The 19,056-nt window shown below is 39.4% G+C and overlaps 1 protein-coding gene across 2 annotated transcripts in view; it reads right to left on the reverse strand.

Moving 5' to 3' along the window:
• The window catches only part of F13A1 (coagulation factor XIII A chain), a 101,520-nt gene extending 86,089 nt beyond the window's left edge, over positions 1-15,431 (reverse strand). For both annotated transcript variants that reach the window (XR_015794030.1, XM_088130807.1), the window contains exons 1-3: positions 15,389-15,431; positions 14,709-14,884; positions 5,549-5,737 (exon numbers count right to left, since the gene is read on the reverse strand). Coding sequence is in view for 1 of the 2 variants with exons in the window: in XM_088130807.1 (XP_087986933.1) it covers positions 5,549-5,737; positions 14,709-14,859 (340 nt within the window). In the remaining variant the exon portion in view is untranslated. The remainder of the gene's footprint in view (positions 1-5,548; positions 5,738-14,708; positions 14,885-15,388) is intronic.
• Between the last annotated feature and the right edge of the window lie 3,625 nt (positions 15,432-19,056).

Below are 19,056 nucleotides of genomic sequence, written 5' to 3' on the forward strand. Positions count from 1 at the left end.
TTTTGGGAGTGGTTTGCCGTTGCCTTCTTCCTAGGGCTGAGAGTGATTGACTGCCCCAGTCACCCAACTGGCTTTATGCCCTAGGTGGGAGTAGAAGTCACAGTCTCTCAGTTTTTAGCCTGATGCCTTAACCCCTACACCAAACTGGGTGTCAACAGGACCATTAGTCAATAAATAATTTTTCAAGGAGAAACACTGTACTATCTTATTAGCCAGAAACAAGCTTACCTATGACTCAAGTTTGTATACTTCCTCCTACCTTTTCTCCTTCCTGCAAATGCAGGGGAGATGAGAAACTTTTATTTTCATACAAAATTAAGCATATTTCAGTCTCTGCTATTCATACTCAGGAACGGTGGTTTATTTCGACTATCATTAATTAAGAGATCAGAATAACATTAACCCTTGGTTAGAATAAACCACCATTCTCTATGTCAGGAGTACCCAGGTTTGTGCAGCCCAATTTCTATCAGACGAATTAGTTATTCAGCTTTATATCCAAAGCAGGCCATCGCCTATCTTGGGCTTCAAGAAAGTGGATCTGAATAAACTCAGAGCAACGGTCAGTATGATTCCATGGCAGGAGTAGCTAATGGAAAAAAGAGTTCAAGAGAGGGGCAGTCCCAAGAAAAGAAAATGCTAAAAACACCATTGCAAACCATTCCAGAGAGGAAAATAAATGGAAGAAGGGAGCAGAAGCAGCCAGAGTGACTTCACAAAAAGCTTAGTGAAGATCTAAAAAGAGAAAAGGGCACATACAGGAGATGGGAGAAGGGACAGGTTACCAAGGAACAACACACAGAGATCTTGAACTGCCCAGAATGGCAAAAATGGTGTCAGGAAGGTTAATACCCAGAATAAGCTGAGGCTGACGAAGGATGCTGAGAATAACAAAAAGGACTTCTTTATATATGTTCAGAATGAAAGGAAGAAAAAATATTTTTACCAACTTCTCCATAAAGACAGTGAAGTGATAACAGGTAACAAAGAAAGGGTAGAATGACTCAAGTCCTATTTCGGTTCAGAGCTCTTCCAGCCAGTGGTGCTAAAGGGCATCCCCAAGTCTTTGAGCAGCAGAGAAATATGCCAGTATAAATTTCCATAGGCTGGCAAATAGGTCCTTATCTATTTATTGTGGGGCAAATTAAGGAAAGAAATTGGTGGATTTCCCTGGTTTTGTTTTCTCTGCCACCTGCTGGTAGGAAAACAAGCACCCATTGTTGACCTTAACATGGAATAGGGTGGAGTTGGGTGAATGTAGGTGGGTACAGGTAGTCCTCACATACTGACCACAATTGGAACTGACAACTCTGTCACTAAGTGATGCAGTTGTTAAATGAAATGTCACATGACTGTGCCAGACTTACGTCTGTTCCACTGTGGTCATTAAGTAAATCACCTGCAATTATTAAGCGCAACAACATGTGACCGTGACTTGCAACTTTCTGCTGGCTTCCCCATTGACTTTGTCAGAAGCTGGCTGTGAAGGTCACAAATGACAATCACATGACCACAGGATGCTGCGACTGTCATAAATGCATGCCAGTTGCAAAGCGCCCAAATAGCAATGACGTGAACACGGGGACACTGTGATGGCCCCAAGTTTGAGGACTGGTTGTATGCCTACTTTTTCAGCTCTGTGGTAACTTTGAATGGTTGCTGAACAAGGCATTCGGTAAGTGAGGACTACCTGCACTTAAAATGGCACACTTAGCCACCTGTCAAGTTGCCTAACAAGATGTCAGCATGGAAGGGTGTGGGGGGGGGTAAAGCAAACAGGAGCATCCCCAATGCTCCCTCTTGGCACGAACTGGACCTATGACCTGTCAGTAAAGCTATTTCTGAGCACAGGTCCAGCATGCTTCTGAGAGGACACAGAACATATGTTCAAAAGTAGCTCAGCTGATAGAAAAGGAATGCAGGATGAAGTGGGAGATAATGGTAATGAGCAAACTCCATCCTTGACTAAAAGGGAATCTCACTGCTGGCAGTCCAGTTCTGACCTTGTGGACAGCAGTACCCAATTAACCACCATGGAGAACATGCAGGTGTAAATGGCTATGTTTAATAACAACAGTCACTGCTAGAGCTGGAATGGAGTAGGCAAATGGCACTGCCCCCCCCCAAAAAACATGATAAAAACAGTGGTACTTCTTTCCAACAGAAGCAGCAGAAACCTGTAATATATCTAATGGTGACAGAACTAGTTACAAGCAGTTGGCAAACCATGTTCTCTTTCCCAGTTTAAATCAAATGTCTATGCAGCACAGGATTAGCACTCTCTCAAAAGACAGATCAAATTGTACACAAAGGAGGTTGCACAATACCAACAAGCACTTGTGGCAGTTAGGCATTACAGGGGCAGATACCTTTGTGGAAGTCTAGTGTCCAACTTCTCCTTCAGCTAAAAACTAAATGGCCATGCAAAGCAGTTCATGGTGACCAGAGAAAGAAAGTAGGCCAATAAGAGCTGAGCAGATCCCAGCCATTTTGTTGGTGGACCATGTCATATCCATGGCAAAATTTGTGTTGGGAGGAGAAGGGAAATATTACTTTAAAAGTAAAATGGAAAAGGATGACTTTAAATTATCTGTTATTAGCTGGGGATGAGACAAAGGGAACATCATAAGAACAGGGCCAAAGAAAAACATTTTACTAGGGCACTTTTGTGCTGCAAGTAGGAGGCAGGGAGGAACAGCCCACAATCCTTTCTGAGAAGAGGTATGGGTTCCACCAAGCAATCATGAATGGCAGATTAAAAGGGAGGGACTGAAGTCTGAGAATGACAGAAAGGTGGTTGGGGAACATGTTTAAATCTCCAGGGCCAGATGAATTGCATCCTAGGATAGTGAAGGAACATGCTGATCATTTGACCAAATGTTTCTACATTATCTTTGAGAAGATCTAGAAAAAAGCCAGATGACAGGATGTCATCTCCCCTTCCTTCAGAAAGGGGGGAAAGGAGGCTCTTGAGCAGCGTTTCTCAACTGGGGTTCCGCAAGAGATTGTGATTGAAAAAAAAGTTGTTTTTTTTAACTTCATGGGCCATGCAGTGCTAGCATTCACAATGGTGGGAGTTTTTACGTGCAGTGACTCAGAGCTAGCCTGCCGCTTTGCTGTTGTTTTAAACCTTGTAAAACATGGATTGTGCAGTTAGAAGTGAATTGTATTATGAAGTTTTTGTATTTTTTGCTATCTTTATGCAGGGGTTCCTCCAGGGCAAAAGGTTTGAGAAAGGCTGCTCCAGATAGTTGCAGTCTGTCATTGATATCTGGAAAGCCTGTAGAGCAGATCATCAGGAGACTGTTCTCAAAGCATCTTGAGAACAATGCAGTGACTGACAGAAGCCAGCAGTAGCTGTTTCTACATCAGCCAAGCCTCCTCAGGACATACCAAATGACTTGGAAGATTCGGAGAGCTTACCCAGCAATTGCTGTTGGCTGTTCTCTCCTCCTCTTTTCTGAACGTGAAGCAGTGAGAGGAGAGAGATTAGGTGTACCATTTCTGGGCTGCAAAACGTTTCACAATCATCAGACAGCAGCAAAGGAATATAAACAAAATTCTAGTTCTTTGCTGCCATCTGATGGTCATCTGGAATTTTGCAGCCCAGATGGCAGGCTTGCCTTAGAATATTTTATTTATGACTTTCAGGGCCAGTCAGGGGATTTGATAACACTGTTGTGATACTTGAAAGATACTTGAAAGAATATCATCCAGAAGACTGCAAAGACATCATTCTACAGTGCAGGAGACAGAAGAATGAATTTAAATTACAGGAAGACAGACTTCAGTTAAATATTAGAACTATTCTGATACTAGAGATATTCACAGCTTGATTTTGAAGGACCACTTTTTGTTTGTTTGTTTGTTTGTTTAAGATCTTATTTGCCTTCTGGCCTATTCTTTACTCCTGAGCTCTGTGGCGCTGTAAGACTCCAGTAATGGTGTCCAGAGGGCTCACATCATCATCAAATCAGTGATGGTGTGCTAAAAATTTCACAAGATCTCCAACCTTACACATACTGTATACATAAATAAGTAGATGGGGGGGGGCACCCAGTGCCAATCAAATAATGTCCTGCAATGCCTGGAAAGGTTGCCATCCCTGACTTTATTTAATGCTTTCTGATCCATTTTGGCACCATACCTTGCCCTCCTGCAGGTATTCATTTCAAGCACACATGCACAGCCTGAGGTCCTCCCCCCCCCAGGTTGGAAAAATGTTTGGATTTATTAGGGGGGAGGTATCTTTGCTTTTTGCTTTGCTTTACTTTGTTATAAGCTAAAACATTCTGAAGATCTAGGGCAGTGTTTCTTAAACTTTTTGCTCTTGCCCTTCCCACTTTTAAAAATTATGGAAGACCCCAAAAGATCTTTAGTTTGTATGGGTTATATTTTATCAATATTTACTGCATTAAAAATTAAAATTGAAGCATTCATTGAATATCTATTTATTGAATCACATAAAAATAACAATATCAAACCCACTAGATAATAACATAAATATTTTTCATGAAAATTTTTCATTTTATATATTTTTTAACAAATACAAAATAATAATGAGAAGAATGACATTTTAAATTTTTGCAAATATCTTCAATATCTGGCAAATATTTTTTTTTAGATTTTTTTTTCTCCCGCCTTTATTATTTTTAAAAATAACTAAAGGTGGCGAACATACCTAATACTCCTTCCTCCTCCTATTTTCCCCACAACAACCCTGTGAGGTGAGTTGGGCTGAGAGAGAGTGACTGGCCCAAAGTCACTCAACTGGCTTTCATGCCTAAGGCAGGACTAGAACTCACAGTCTCCTGCTTTCTAGCTTGGTACCTTCACCACTAGACCAAACTTTTGATTTTGATTTCACGGATCCTTGAGAGGGTCTTGGGGGACCCATTAAGAAGCACTGATCTAAGGGATACCCCAAACCAAGGTTTGCAACTTGTGGCCTGTGAACTGCATGCACCCCAACCTTTTTTTTTTTTTGGTTACTCCTAGAGCTCCCTTCCCCAAAATTGCATTACCAAAATTTGTCAAAACCCCAACACTTAGCAGTGTGATTCTTCTGCTAAGGTGGAACACTTGTAGAAATAAAAAGACACATAACTGTGTAATACATACATATATAGACATATGCACAGTCCCTGACTACAAAAAAATTACATGTCCATGCTCTAAAGCAGTGTTTCTCAACCCCAGCAGCTTTAAGATGTGTGGACTTCAGCTCCCAGAATTCCCCCAGCCAGCTGAGGTTGAGAAACACTGCTGTAAAGCATAACTACATGCTCTTGCCCTCCCTTAGCCCATTTTTACCCCCAGTGTAGTTGCATGTCATGGATGTCCATGGGGGCAAGGGAAAGACATTTAGGTACCTGTCTCAGATGTTGTGACAAAATATATATCTGCAGCATTTACACAATGAAATCATCATAGGCATGTAATGATTTGGATGCCATTACAGTGTGTTACAGTTGCCACCGTTACCTATGATGCTTTTCCGAGATAAAAAGAGTGACAATAACAGGAACAGGCACTAGCTGGCACTTACCTATAAGATACTCAATCCAGAATTGGTCCTTCTCTGGATTGTATGCACGACTGAATGTAATCTGAAGATGGAAAATCTGTCCTCGGCGCACAATCAGTTTGAAATGGTAGTATTTGTCTGTGTGGTGCTCTTTCTTATTAATTTCATATTCACGGCTGAATAAATTGACATCTTGGACTTCCAGGACATCTTCAAGTAAACAGAGATAGAAACCATCATGTTTGGAAGCTAGCTCAGCCCATTCTCCACAATAATTCCATTTGCTTAATGTATTTCACAGAAAATTCATACTTACGTCAGTCAGCAATTTCTCTACATTTTAACAGATCATTGGATTGTGAGGTAGAGACGTTTTCTCAACTATCTGAGGATAATTAGGAGTAGTGACAATAGCTACCTTGTGGGGAAACTGTTTGAGATACTTTAAACTCTATGCTTTTATCATTTTAGGTAAGACAAAGAGGATCTTCCCCTTTATTTCTTAAACTGCTCTTTGTTATAAGGTACAAAAAAGCACACCCTCACATCTTGCTGACTTGTTAAAGAATAAACAAGCCAATCTAACTAGATATTTTGCTCCCACATTTTTGTGATACATTCCCACATTTTTAATAGCCTGAGCCAAGAGACATGCCAGATTTTATAAAGCTGATATTAAGACTTCACTAAAAACGTCTGACAGTTAACTATCATGATTATATTTTTTTCTCTATTTATCATTGATTGAGGTAATACAAATTAAATGCCAGGAAACCAGTGTTATGGAATATTATATTTAGCTTTGAATTTGGCAGTTTTGGACTTGCTACTTTTATTAATCTATTTTCATTTCATCTATAATATATTATGCTTGCTATATTCTGAAGATCTATGTCATAAACAATCGAAACTAAATTGAGCTGAGCTGTAGCAATGCACCACACATTAGCTCCCATTTACAATGAAGTGAGCATTTCAGATAATATATATGATTGAAATACCAGTATAAATTAAGAATTCCAGCAGTGCTCAGGTTCTTATAATCTATAATATATGTTTCTACATATTAGGAAAAGAGGTTACTTTTCCACTGTGTTTAGTATTCAAAAACAGCACTCAATAGTCATATTTGCCATTACCACGTTCCTCAGATGTTGTGTCAGTCCCTGTGGTTTGGAATACTGTACATTATTTTTTTTTGTGCTGTCCTTCTAAAGAGACTTCAGGCATTCACACATGACACACATCAGCTGCTACTGGGATTTTTTTTTTTTTTAATTTGGCTGCAAATATGACCCTGGCTTGGAATGGATGTTTTGTTTATTATCTTAGCTTTAGACCCCATGTTCTTCAAAATGTTCTCTGGCTTAATGGGTGTTCAAACCAGGCTTTTAATTTAGTATTAGCAGGCTTCCAAAAATTTCCATTTTGAACAAAAACCTCTCAGTTTCATCAACTTTTACTTAGACACACAGTTGACAAATGCTCTTCCAAATGACTGCCCTGTGATTTTGGAAGAAATCATGAGACCTGATATTTTATTCTGAAGAAAGAAAGATGTAGCAAGTTTCTAAGCCTCATGACACAGGGTGAGAGCGAGCTATATAATCAGTTTCTGGAACTTTGTGCCAGCAAGTACACGTGAAATTGTACACACACATTTTTGTGGAGTCCTTGGTGCTCTCTGAGCTTGGTTGTTTGCTTGTAGACATTTCATTACCTGACTAGCACCAAGGACTCCACAGTTCAATCCTGAGCTACATATAATCTCTTCTATTGGACACACATTTTTGGCAGGCCTGTTTTCCACAGGAACAAGCACAAACAAAATACATTTGGGATTGGGGAGGAGAGGGAGGGTTCTTAAGAGCTAAGGAAATGCTGGTATATCTAAAAGCATATCCAGCAATTATACTATAGCAGTCCTTATTAACAGCTCTTCTCAGTCTTTCCTATTTCCAACTTCAGAACACCTGACTTCTGACCTTAAAGGAGGCCTCATCAATGATGCAGACCCTTTGAAGACACATAATGCAGCCTGGAGGCAATCCTACCACTTTCAAATTAAATTTTAATTCAACAGCTGAGCGCCCTTATTGTAATGTCGAAGCAGAGTCCTGTGGTTACCCTAAGAAAATATACTGCTCTTTATGCCATTGGCCACTGCAGAAACACTTTAATAAGGCTCGTCTTTAGACAGACTAAAGAACATCATGACAGTAGCTCCCAAAGGATTAATCATCCAGTATCATTCTAATAAAGCCATGTTGCAAGCTGGTTTGGGTTTTATAACACATATTCCCAGTTGATGTTTCCACCCTGCCAAAGTGTAATTTAAACTGTGTTCTGTTGCCTGGACTAGCATATGAATCAAATCTCAAGAGAGAGCAGCCCTTCATTTTCCTTAAGCGTAGTAATCCTCAATTATGCCAAAAATCTCCCCAATTTAAGACCTCAGTTGATTATACCAAGGCTACTCTCTGATTCATACTTGGAAATACATAGCAGTGCTGAAGGAGATGGAATGCCAGATACAACCCCAGGGCTCCATGTCTGGAAAGCCCCCCCAATAAGCACCTCAAGTCTTTTTTTTTTTTTTTTTAATCACATGAGGTAATACTCCCCAAGCTGCATAAATCTAGAAGATCTCTAGGTGGCAGGAGACAAAATTTTCTGTGTCTCTTTGCTGTCATCTGGTCCTCTAGATTTTTGCAGCCCAGATATGGGATGTGGTGAGGAGACGGTGAAGGGAGACTGTGTATGTCTGTGTGTAAAAAGGCAAAATGCTGTAGATATGAACACATGGTGGCATTCTAGAGATATAGTTCAGGTTGAAAAACAGAAAAATTAAGAATACATGGGCAATCTTCTCAACAGAGAGAAGTAGGAAATGATGTGCTTCAGGGATCTATCTTGGGATCATGCTTTAAAGTTGTTTGAAAATATTCTTGACTTAGGCATAAACAGTGAGCCAGCCAAATTTGCAGATGATAATAAACCATTGATGCAGTAAAAAACCAAATGTGATTGAGAACAGCTCCAGAAGAATCTATTGCAACTGGGTGAATGGTCAACCAAATTGCAAATGAATTTAATAGAAGTAAATGTAAAGCTGTGCAACCCCCTCCCAACTCTGATGGGGTCTGAGCTGTTTATAACTAATATCCAAAAGATTTTGGGTATCGTAATGGAGATTTCAGTGACAACGCACTGTGCGGCAAATTCCATCCTAGGGATCATTAGGAAGGGGAGTGAAAATAAAGCTGCCAATATTGTAATGATCTTAAAACAACTCTATTCTATATCTGCATCTGTAGCGCTCTTATATAAATCTATTGAATGACTGCATCTGATTACCATTTGAAAAAGGATATAAAGAAGCTGGAAAAAGTATAGAGGAGAGCAACCAAAGTTATCAAGAGGCTCAAGCTGCTTTACTATGAGAAAAAGCTAGAATGTTTGGGACTCTTTAGGTTGGAAAAAAGGTGGTAGAAAAGAGACATGATTGAGGAGTATAAAATCATGTGTGACATGGACAAAGTGGACTTCTCCCTCCTTCAAAATACAAGGATCACCAGTCATCCAATAAAATTGATTGGAAAGAGATTTAGAGCACACAAAAGAAAGTGCAATAATAACCTGTGTAATACATTATCAGTAGATGTAGCGCTGGCTGCCAATTTAGATGATTTTAAAAGGGGAAGTTGGATAGATTCATGGAGGACAGATCTATCAAGGACTACTAGCCTTGGAGATTCAATATTTTCTTTAGGTTGTGAGCGGTATGCCTCCCAAATTTCAGTTGCAGGGGAACAACAGAAGAGGAGAATGTCTCTATCACCTACTTGTGAGCACTCCAAAAGTATCTGATGTTCTCGGCCACTGTGAGAAGCAAAATTACAGTACTTTATTTAGATATACTACCTACTTGATTTTGTAGTATTACTGCTAGTATCATTTTTATTAATGCTGGATTAAGATGGGTTTTGGCCTGATCCAGCAGATTATACTTATGCTTTTATATTCTTATATTCTCCTATTGCTTGTCTTTCTTATCTGAAACAGAATTAGTCCTCCCCTTAGGGGTTATGAGTTTCTTAATACTTCTGTATATTGCAAAGAGACCACAAATACTTCTACTGGTTTTCATGTCACACTGATGACCATGGCATCCGATCACTTTCATCACATATCCTCAAAATGTAATGATTAATCTGTCTTCCACTGTACATTAGTTTCAAAATAATGCAGGCAGAGTGCTGTGGGCTTTTTGTCAATAAACAATACTTTATGAACTAATTAGCCAACTGACCCTGGTTGCTCTGAGCGTGGGTCCATTAGTTGCCACAAGGAAACCCCACCGACACAGAGTGCTGCAGCAAGGGTAATTTTTGCCTTCTGCTATATTCTTTCCAAGTAGAACTTTCACTCTAATCTATGAGCATTATCCCATCACAGAAAAAAAAAAAGTAAGCAACTATATTTTAGAATATGGAATATTTATCCTTTCTATTAAATTTGCAGATTTCATGTTGTCAAGACATTTGTCCTGTAGTCAAGAAGTAAGAATTCTTCAAACAAGGATTCTTGATGGAAGTCCCCTTCATGTCTTCTAGTAGAAGCATCAGGACTGAACTGGATCCAAAGAACAGAACTGTACATAAAGACCTCCTTCCCCTCCTGCTTCACTCCTCCATGTCTTTCTTCTTCAGAGATTCAGCAAACAAGTAAGTAGAGGGCAATAGGGATCTACATTTACCTCCTGCTTCTCTACATATCCATATTGATTAGTAGGTTCTATAAGAAGGCTGAAACAACATCTAGCTCAACATGATGACCTCTATCTGTGGACTGGAATACCATTTGCCCAGAGTTCTTTATCCTATAGACCAGGGGTTTTCAAACTTTTCAGTTCATGGAAATAATCCAGGAACCCCTGATCAAGAGCTCTACTGATAGAAAATGGGCTGCTTTCAAGTTGTTGTTGTTGTTGTTGTTGTTTGCCTTTACTCTCTCACTGAACTCAGTCAAGTTCTTACATAATCCTAGGGTTCAGTGGTATACAATTTGAAAAACCATGCTATAGACAATTGTAACTATGTTGTCTTTCAGCAGCCATTTAGTCGACTGAATTGATGATGTCTTAAACTGCTTGCTTTTCAGTCATTTACCTGTCATTCTTGATCCTTTTAATTTTTTTTTTTTTAGAAAAAAATTTATGTTTCTCATTGGTTTAGTTGTAGAGACTTTTGAAGGAATAGTGGGGAATAAATGTTATAATAAAAATACAATCCACATGATATGGATTAAATGTCCTATTTTTATGGAGGAGGCAGGGAAAGGGAAGAATTCAACACTGAATGCTGAATTCAGTGGCAGCAGCTCCCAAACATCTAGATTTGCCCAGAAGAGCACCAGCAAAAGTTCTAGAAAAGTATGTAATCTTTTTTCACTGGTGCCTAACAATGTGTCAATAGCTCTAAGAAAAAGCTCATGCACTGTGTCCCTGGGAGTCCATGAGCCACCTGACTTTGACATGTTAACCCCTTCCTTGGACCAAAGAACCTGGAGGTCACCGAGCACATCAAGAATGCATTCAGCACAGCTTTCCCAATGGACCAACTCCCCGTGAGAGGCCACATCTCCATGGCAGCAGATTCTCTTTAATATCACACTCCCACTGATTCTTCATACCAGGACCATCTGCTCACTTCACTCTCTTGTACATATGCCAGCAGCCAATTTACAACAACCCTGACAAGATTGTTGATAATTTATGTGAGGAACTCCTCCTGGGGTTTCTACCAGAATGATGGCCGTGCTTGGAATAATCTCTGTATATGTATGTGTGTGTGCATAATGGGTAAAACAACAGTGAAAATTCACAAAACCCACTTAAAAATGCTTGAATGAATTAAATATAGAAGAAATTAAAGAAAGAAGAGAAATACTGATCAGAATCAATGTTTCAGTCCCTTAAGCAAAATGAAAACAGACTGGATTGGGCAGTTTGAAGGGTTGACAATCCTATTAAGGGGGGAGGTGTTCTGTCTTTCAACCCTTTAACGAAATAGCAAATAGACATCTCATTTTGTAGGCTTCTCCTTCCAAGACATTAAAATTGAACATTCATTTTAGGGAATTTTAGCATGAATTTGCAGGTTTAAAGAAATGCAAGCTATTTGCAGAGTGTTGGCATCAATGAAAAAATTACTCCCAATGCAAATACTATAGAGCTTTCAAAGGATGGATTTTCTTCACAAGCAGAGCAAGCAAGGAAAGCAAAAACTGTTCCTCTAAAACCATTGCAATCATCCTTTGATGCTATTTTTAAATAAATAATGCTAATTAAATACAAATATACTGAATAGCAAGTTTATCTATAACCTTAGATTTGGATACTGTATGGAAAAGCCAAAGCTCATATATAACCCTGTGTATTATTATGTATTGCTGCTTAACTTTGCATAGAATATCTTTAACCTCAAGTTCTTTACTTTAAAAGGGCCATAAATATGAGTTGCCTCGCTAGCTATTAAAATCATGAATTTATCAAGGACTTTTAAGGTAAAGATATAGAGACCTAAACAACTAAAGTTATGATGGGAACTTCTGGGGATACAATGATTCCAAATAACAGGAGTCATGAGATGATGTGACAGATGTTCCAATGAAATAACCAAGAGCAAGCAATAAAAAAAGGCGGTATTACTGAGGTGCTCAAAATGAAATCACTTTGTTAATGTGGTTCTTAAATATCTCCAAGAATCCTGTCTCAAATCTGTCATAAGCTTCTGTGAGCCATCTATACTATTGCCTGAAATACTTTCCTGGCAGTGAAGTTCCTCAGTCTTTGGATTGGCCCCAATCATTGAGACTGGTTCATTAACTTTCTCTAGATAAAAGAGCTATAAGGGTCTTCATGACTGGGCTGCAACTTTATCTGCACAACCTCCTGGCTTTGTTGCATTTTCAGGTGCTTGTTTTGTTCCTGACCTGGATCACTCAGCTCCAATTCTTAAGTCCAATTCCCTCCAAGCAGTACCTATTGTTCAATTTCATTGCTGTTGCCAGTGGACCAAACTCCTATTGCTACATATTTCCAAATAGCCTGCTGCTATGTCTATTGACCTGTTAGTTTTCTATTCCACCTGCCACTCAGGGCAGCTGGGAGAGAGGATAGATGATTGGTCTCAGACCTGTATTATCTGTATGGTACGATCAATTAATCTTGCATCACTATCCCTCCATTTTCTGTCTTTACCTCTCTTCTCTGCTTTACCCTGGTCCTACAGGTTCTGATTACTCACAAATTTTCACAAGAATCTCCTCCATGACTTCTTTTCTCAGCATACTATTCTGCAGATAGAGTACTTAAAATAAGGTGCACACGTGTATTGTAATTATACATCCAACAACCTTCTGCAAATGTAAAACTGCAACCCTTGTCTAAAGGGAAGAGCCTTGTTCATATTTGCAACTATACATATGTATGTGTGTATGTATGTATATGCATGCATGTATGTGTGTATGTAGAAAGGCTCTGTACCATACATTTTGCCAACTGCCTTTAGTAAGCCTAAGTATGTGCAGTTAGAGGAACGTTTGAATACGTAAATAGCAGGAAGAAGCCATAAAGCGTAATCTAGCTCACCCAGTTCATTTTCACATTTCCAGCTGTCTCATTCCAGCTCACTATCAAACCCACTATGGTACTCTTGGAAAATGTTGATCTGGCCTGACATAATATCAGAATTAGTGCAATGGATTCCATACAGGGCTACATTTGAAAAACATTAAGAAGCCACATTCATCCTAGAATGCTGCAGCCCACTTGCTAGTAGGGGCTATGCACAGGGGCACGTGATTCCATCACAAAGCAGATGCGCTAGCTTCTATTTTATTTCTGATAACTTAAAGTGCTGGTGATGAGCTATAACTTTCTGAATAGTCTAGGACCAGAATATTTAAGAGATTGCCTTCTTCTATCTGAACCTGTCTATCTACTGAGATTGTCCTGCCCCAACAATCCCCATTCAGGCCTAAAGAAAAGGTCTTTTTTTTTTTTTTTTTTAAATGGCAGCTCAGGAGCTATTTTTTAAGACAAATCCATCTTACGTCCTTACTGACAAATTCTTGCTGGTTGTATCAATTGCTACATTTTGTATTTTGAATATTTGTATTGCTGCTGTGTTTTTCTGCTGTCTGTGTTCTAGATTTCTATGTTTTAGAGTTTGACAAAGAGGTCTAAAGCGCAAAGAGTATGAGAGAGAGAGAGAGAGAGAGAGAGAGAGAGAGAGAGAGATGTCTAATATTTTCTCTTTATATTTATTTTTTTAAGAACAAATTAGAATTCTTCCTTTTTAAAAGAAAAGTCACATAGCACATTTTGACCCTAATAATGCTATTAATAAAGTCATTATTTGTTTGTATGTCTGGATAATAATAAGAAATGCTCTTGCATTTCTCTTGTGTGCTGTAGAACTTAAGCAAAAATGGTCAGACTCTTTCAAATGGAGACAATTTCTCTTTGTTTTCTTTTCTCTTTCATTGGTCTTCAACACTGAGAAGAGAAATGAAGGCCACGGTAAAAGGAAGTCATGGGCACTTCCACACCATCTGAGTTTCCATTTCCTGCAGAAATCCTTTGAAGCCAAACCCTGATCATGTCTACTTCTGCTAACCCCAGAATGCAGGCAGCAACACTACAGAGGCAAGAAAGGTGCTAGATACTGGACTAGGTGCAAAATCCCCAATAGGGGAAAAGGATCACCCAGAAGCATTGCAGTGCTTCAAGAAAGATTAATTTTGCTGTGATTTTGCAAATAGCGCAACAAAGCCAACAATAAATCAGCTCAATTCCAGAACGCAGCCCAGAACAGGCATGGAGCTGATTTTGAACTGCCACAAAGACCCCCTTATGGAGTCTTTGTGGCAGTTCAAAATAATCTCCATGCCTTATGAGTAGCAGGCATGCAGGATTAATTACAGTACTGCATGGGAGCATTTCATATATTTCCTAGCCTATTACGATATTCTGTAATTTGCTACTCACTAAGAGAAAAAGTTGCAGACTTGAATTCTGTCTGAACTTCAACATTTTGCAACAGTATGACTGACAGGAAGGTGCAAGAAACTCTCAAGTGTATTGATTAGTTCTAAATTGTGTGATTAGTCATACCTTCTCTCTTAAATCCTCTTGGCACCACACCAATTGTCTCTACTTCAGGTACTTCATCTTCTTCTGCATTGGAGACATTGGGTGGGATGGCTCTTCGCCCACTCAAACCAGCAGGAGGTTTCTTATTCTCAGTGGCTGTTGGCTCTGTCATTGTAGCTATCTCACTGATACCTCCCCTACACAAAAGAAGCAAAGAGGAAAAAAGATAATGTGAACAAGCCAAGTCTACACTAAGCATGTCATGCTATCATAGAAAAGAAGTGGAAAAATAGATGCAGGCTAACGTCAGAAAAATACTCCACTAAATTTCTCTTAGATTGGTACATGACAAAATAGCGGAGAAAATAATATTGTCAATTCTCTAGTAATATCCAGAAAACTCAGGAATTCCATTTAAAAAAATCATGCAACTTAAAAAAATAGATCTAAGCGTGCTATCTCTTTGATCCTAGACAAACTACCAGAAAAAATGTGCATGAAACTCATTGGATTTCCCAATTCTTGGGCCAACAATAGTATGCATGTTGAGACTTCCTGGAAATTCCTTCTACAATTTCTTACAGCCTGCTCATAAAATATTTAAGTTCAACTATTTTCAAGCACCATGTCAGGCAATCATGCAAAATATTTTTTACAGTAATTAATAGCATTATAACATTCAATCGTTAGAAGAAATATACCTTGTTTTAGAAGTTGTTCCCCCTGGTTCTCCTCAGTTTCACAAATAGAGCAAACTCTGGCAAAATATAGGCTTGAGCAAATGCTATATATGGTCTCTTCCACCCCCACCACTCCCTTCCTCCATCCCCTCCCTTCAAGCCTGCAACATGACAGTCATTAAACAAGAGCAGAGTTGTGAAGGCTTGCTCTGCTCTTCTCTTTTTTTTTAATAACTTTTATTGAAACTTTTAACAGCAATAATAAGAACTAATACAAACTAAAATAGAACAGGGAAAACAAAAAGGAAAGAGAGAATAAAAGAAAAAGCTAAAAGTGCAATAAGAAAAAAGTAGAAGTAGGAAAAAAAGAGAAAGATATAAAGAAGTGTCTTCCAATATCCTTCACAGCAGTTGTAAGTACAATTATATTTTAACCTCTCTCTCTAAAGTTACATCATGGTTCTCTTTTTTCTATAATCTATCCTGTCTGAATTATCAAAACCATAAATCACAAGTTCATTTCTTTCATTTTTACGCAAAAAGTCCATACGGGGTTTCCAGTCACTAGTAAATGTAGATATTGTCCTTTCTCTAATCAAAGAAGTCAGTATGTTCATCTCAGCAAGTTCGGTCAGTTTCACCAACCATTCCTCTATCTTGGGTAATGCCGAATCTTTCCATCTTTGTGCATATACAGTGGGGCAAAAAAGTATTTAGTCAGCCACCAATTGTCCAAGTTCTCCCACTTAAAAAGATGAGAGAGGCCTGTAATTTTCATCATAGGTATACCTCAACTATGAGAGACAAAATGGGGGAAAAAATCCAGAAAATCACATTGTCTGATTTTTAAAGAATTTATTTGCAAATCATGGTGGAAAATAAGTATTTGGTCAATATCAAAAGTTCATCTCAATACTTTGTTATATATCCTTTGTTGGCAATGACAGAGGTCAAACGTTTTCTGTAAGTCTTCACAAGGTTTTCACACTTTTGCTGGTATTTTGGCCCATTCCTCCATGCAGATCTCCTCTAGAGCAGTGATGTTTTGGGGCTGTCGCTGGGCAACACGGACTTTCAACTCCCTCCAAAGGTTTTCCATGGGGTTGAGATCTGGAGACTGGCTAGGCCACTCCAGGACCTTGAAATGCTTCTTACGAAGCCACTCCTTCGTTGCCCGGGCGGTGTGTTTGGGATCATTGTCATGCTGAAAGACCCAGCCACGTTTCATCTTCAATGCCCTTACTGATGGAAGGAGGTGTTCACTCAAAATCTCACGATACATGGCCCCATTCATTCTTTCCTTTACACAGATCAGTCGTCCTGGTCCCTTTGCAGAAAAACAGCCCCAAAGCATGATGTTTCCACCCCCATGCTTCACAGTAGGTATGGTGTTCTTTGGATGCAACTCAGCATTCTCTCTCCTCCAAACACAACAAGTTGAGTTTAGACCAAAACATTCTACTTTGGCTTCATCTGACCATATGACATTCTCCCAATCCTCTTCTGGATCATCCAAATGCTCTCTAGCAAACTTCAGACAGGCCCGGACATGTACTGGCTTAAGCAGGGGGACACATCTGGCACTGCAGGATTTGAGTCCCTGGTAGCATAGTGTATTACTGATGGTAGCCTTTGTTACTTTGGTCCCAGCTCTCTGCAGGTCATTCACTAGGTCCCCCCGTGTGGTTCTGGGATTTTTGCTCACCATTCTTGTGATCAATTTGACCCCACGGGGTGAGATCTTGCGTGGAGCCCCAGATCGAGGGAGATTATCAGTGGTCTTGTATGTCTTCCATTTTCTAATTATTGCTCCCACAGTTGATTTCTTCACACCAAGCTGCTTGCCTATTGCAGATTCAGTCTTCCCAGCCTGGTGCAGGTCTACAATTTTGTTTCTGGTGTCCTTCAACAGCTCTTTGGTCTTGGCCATAGTGGAGTTTGGAGTGTGACTGTTTGAGGTTGTGGACAGGTGTCTTTTATACTGATAACAAGGTCAAACAGGTGCCATTACTACAGGTAACGAGTGGAGGACAGAGGAGCCTCTTAAAGAAGTAGTTACAGGTCTGTGGGAGCCAGACATCTTGCTTGTTTGTAGGTGACCAAATACTTATTTTCCACCATGATTTGCAAATAAATTCTTTAAACATCAGACAATGTGATTTTCTGGATTTTTTCCCCCATTTTGTCTCTCATAGTTGAGGTATACCTATGATGAAAATTACAGGCCTCTCTCATCTTTTTAAGTGGGAGAACTTGGACAATTGGTGGCTGACTAAATACTTTTTTGCCCCACTGTAATAATCTCACCACAGTAATCATATATTGAAATAATCTTCCATGGCTTTTTTTCTGTTTATCCATCAATCCTAAAAGAAAAAGTTCTGCTTCAATTGAATATTAATCCGCTTCTTCTCTTGTTAGTTTTGCTCCATCTGATTCTCATTTGAAGAGCAAATGAATACTGATCCTTAAAGGGGGTTATATAGAGACTGGGGGAAGAAAAATATAGCTACGCTACAATATAAATATACATATAAATATAAAATATAAAGAACAATAGACTTTCTCAGCCTTTAGAACAGTCTGTATATTTGTATTGGATGTGCTTCATAAGACAATCCCAAAACAAGGCCATGAAAGTACCAAGGTGTTTTCAAGTCAAGTCAGAAATGGACTCACAGAAAGAGTTCAATGCCATTGGCAGCTACCAGAAATGGGGCAGGCAATGGAATCTGAAATATTCATAGCTCTTGGAAATTCAGCTAATACTCTCTTTTAACCATTTGGATGCAAGAGTCATATTGTACAATATTGGCATTTTACATGCAAGCACTTTAGACCTGCCACTGTTTCTGCAGATGTCAAAGATGGTGGCTAGATCATTGTATACAGGAGTTTCTTAGTTTTGCCTAGTGCTTCCTTTGATTCTTTTCTAGTATCACATAAAGATCTTTTTAAAAATCTAGGCTTTTAAACAGCTGATGACCAATTTTCATCTACCTTGGTGGAAAGTTGGGAGAAAATCATATAGTATAGCTATCTCTAAGTCCTGCCAGTTCACAGACAACAGGACTGGAAATCAAGGGGCATCAGAGAGCAGCTTTTTCTATTTTCTATTATTGCATTCCCTCTCTCTTTCTATTGACTACAATGACCAAATAGCCAACTAATTCCCCAAAGTCCCCAGCACCAGATCTTCTGGAGGCATTCAACTGTTTATTCTATCCTGCAAAGCCTTTCTGAAGAGCAAGGAAGGGGCCATCTTAACTATAGGGGTACTCTGTTCCAAAGAAGGGAAGCCAATATGAAGAAATCTCTCCCCTTGGAATCCCTGGTGTTGATACTCCTTAGGGTCAGAGCCTACAGCAAGCCCTCCCCTCACTAGATCTTAAGGGGGGGAGGGCAGATTCTACTCAAAGAAGGCAGTTCCTCAGATGCCCATATAGGTAACCCATATAGATAACAACAGCACCTTGAATTGTACCTAGAGACCACATGGTAACCAGTGCAGCTCCTGAAATAGTGGTGTCACATGGAGGACGGGAAGGCTGGGTAAACTCCATTCTTCCAGATGGTCTTTGAAGGCAACCATTTGTAGAGCAAGTTGCAATAGTCCAATTGTAGAGACAAAGGTATGAGGTGACTATCAACAGAACCTCCCAGTTAGGAATTATGGCGACAATTGTCCC

Source organism: Python bivittatus, unplaced genomic scaffold (genome assembly GCF_059951505.1).
Source record: "Python bivittatus isolate LINGU-HERP-01145 unplaced genomic scaffold, Pbiv_v1 ctg000840_np1212, whole genome shotgun sequence".
Lineage (NCBI taxonomy): Eukaryota > Metazoa > Chordata > Lepidosauria > Squamata > Pythonidae > Python > Python bivittatus.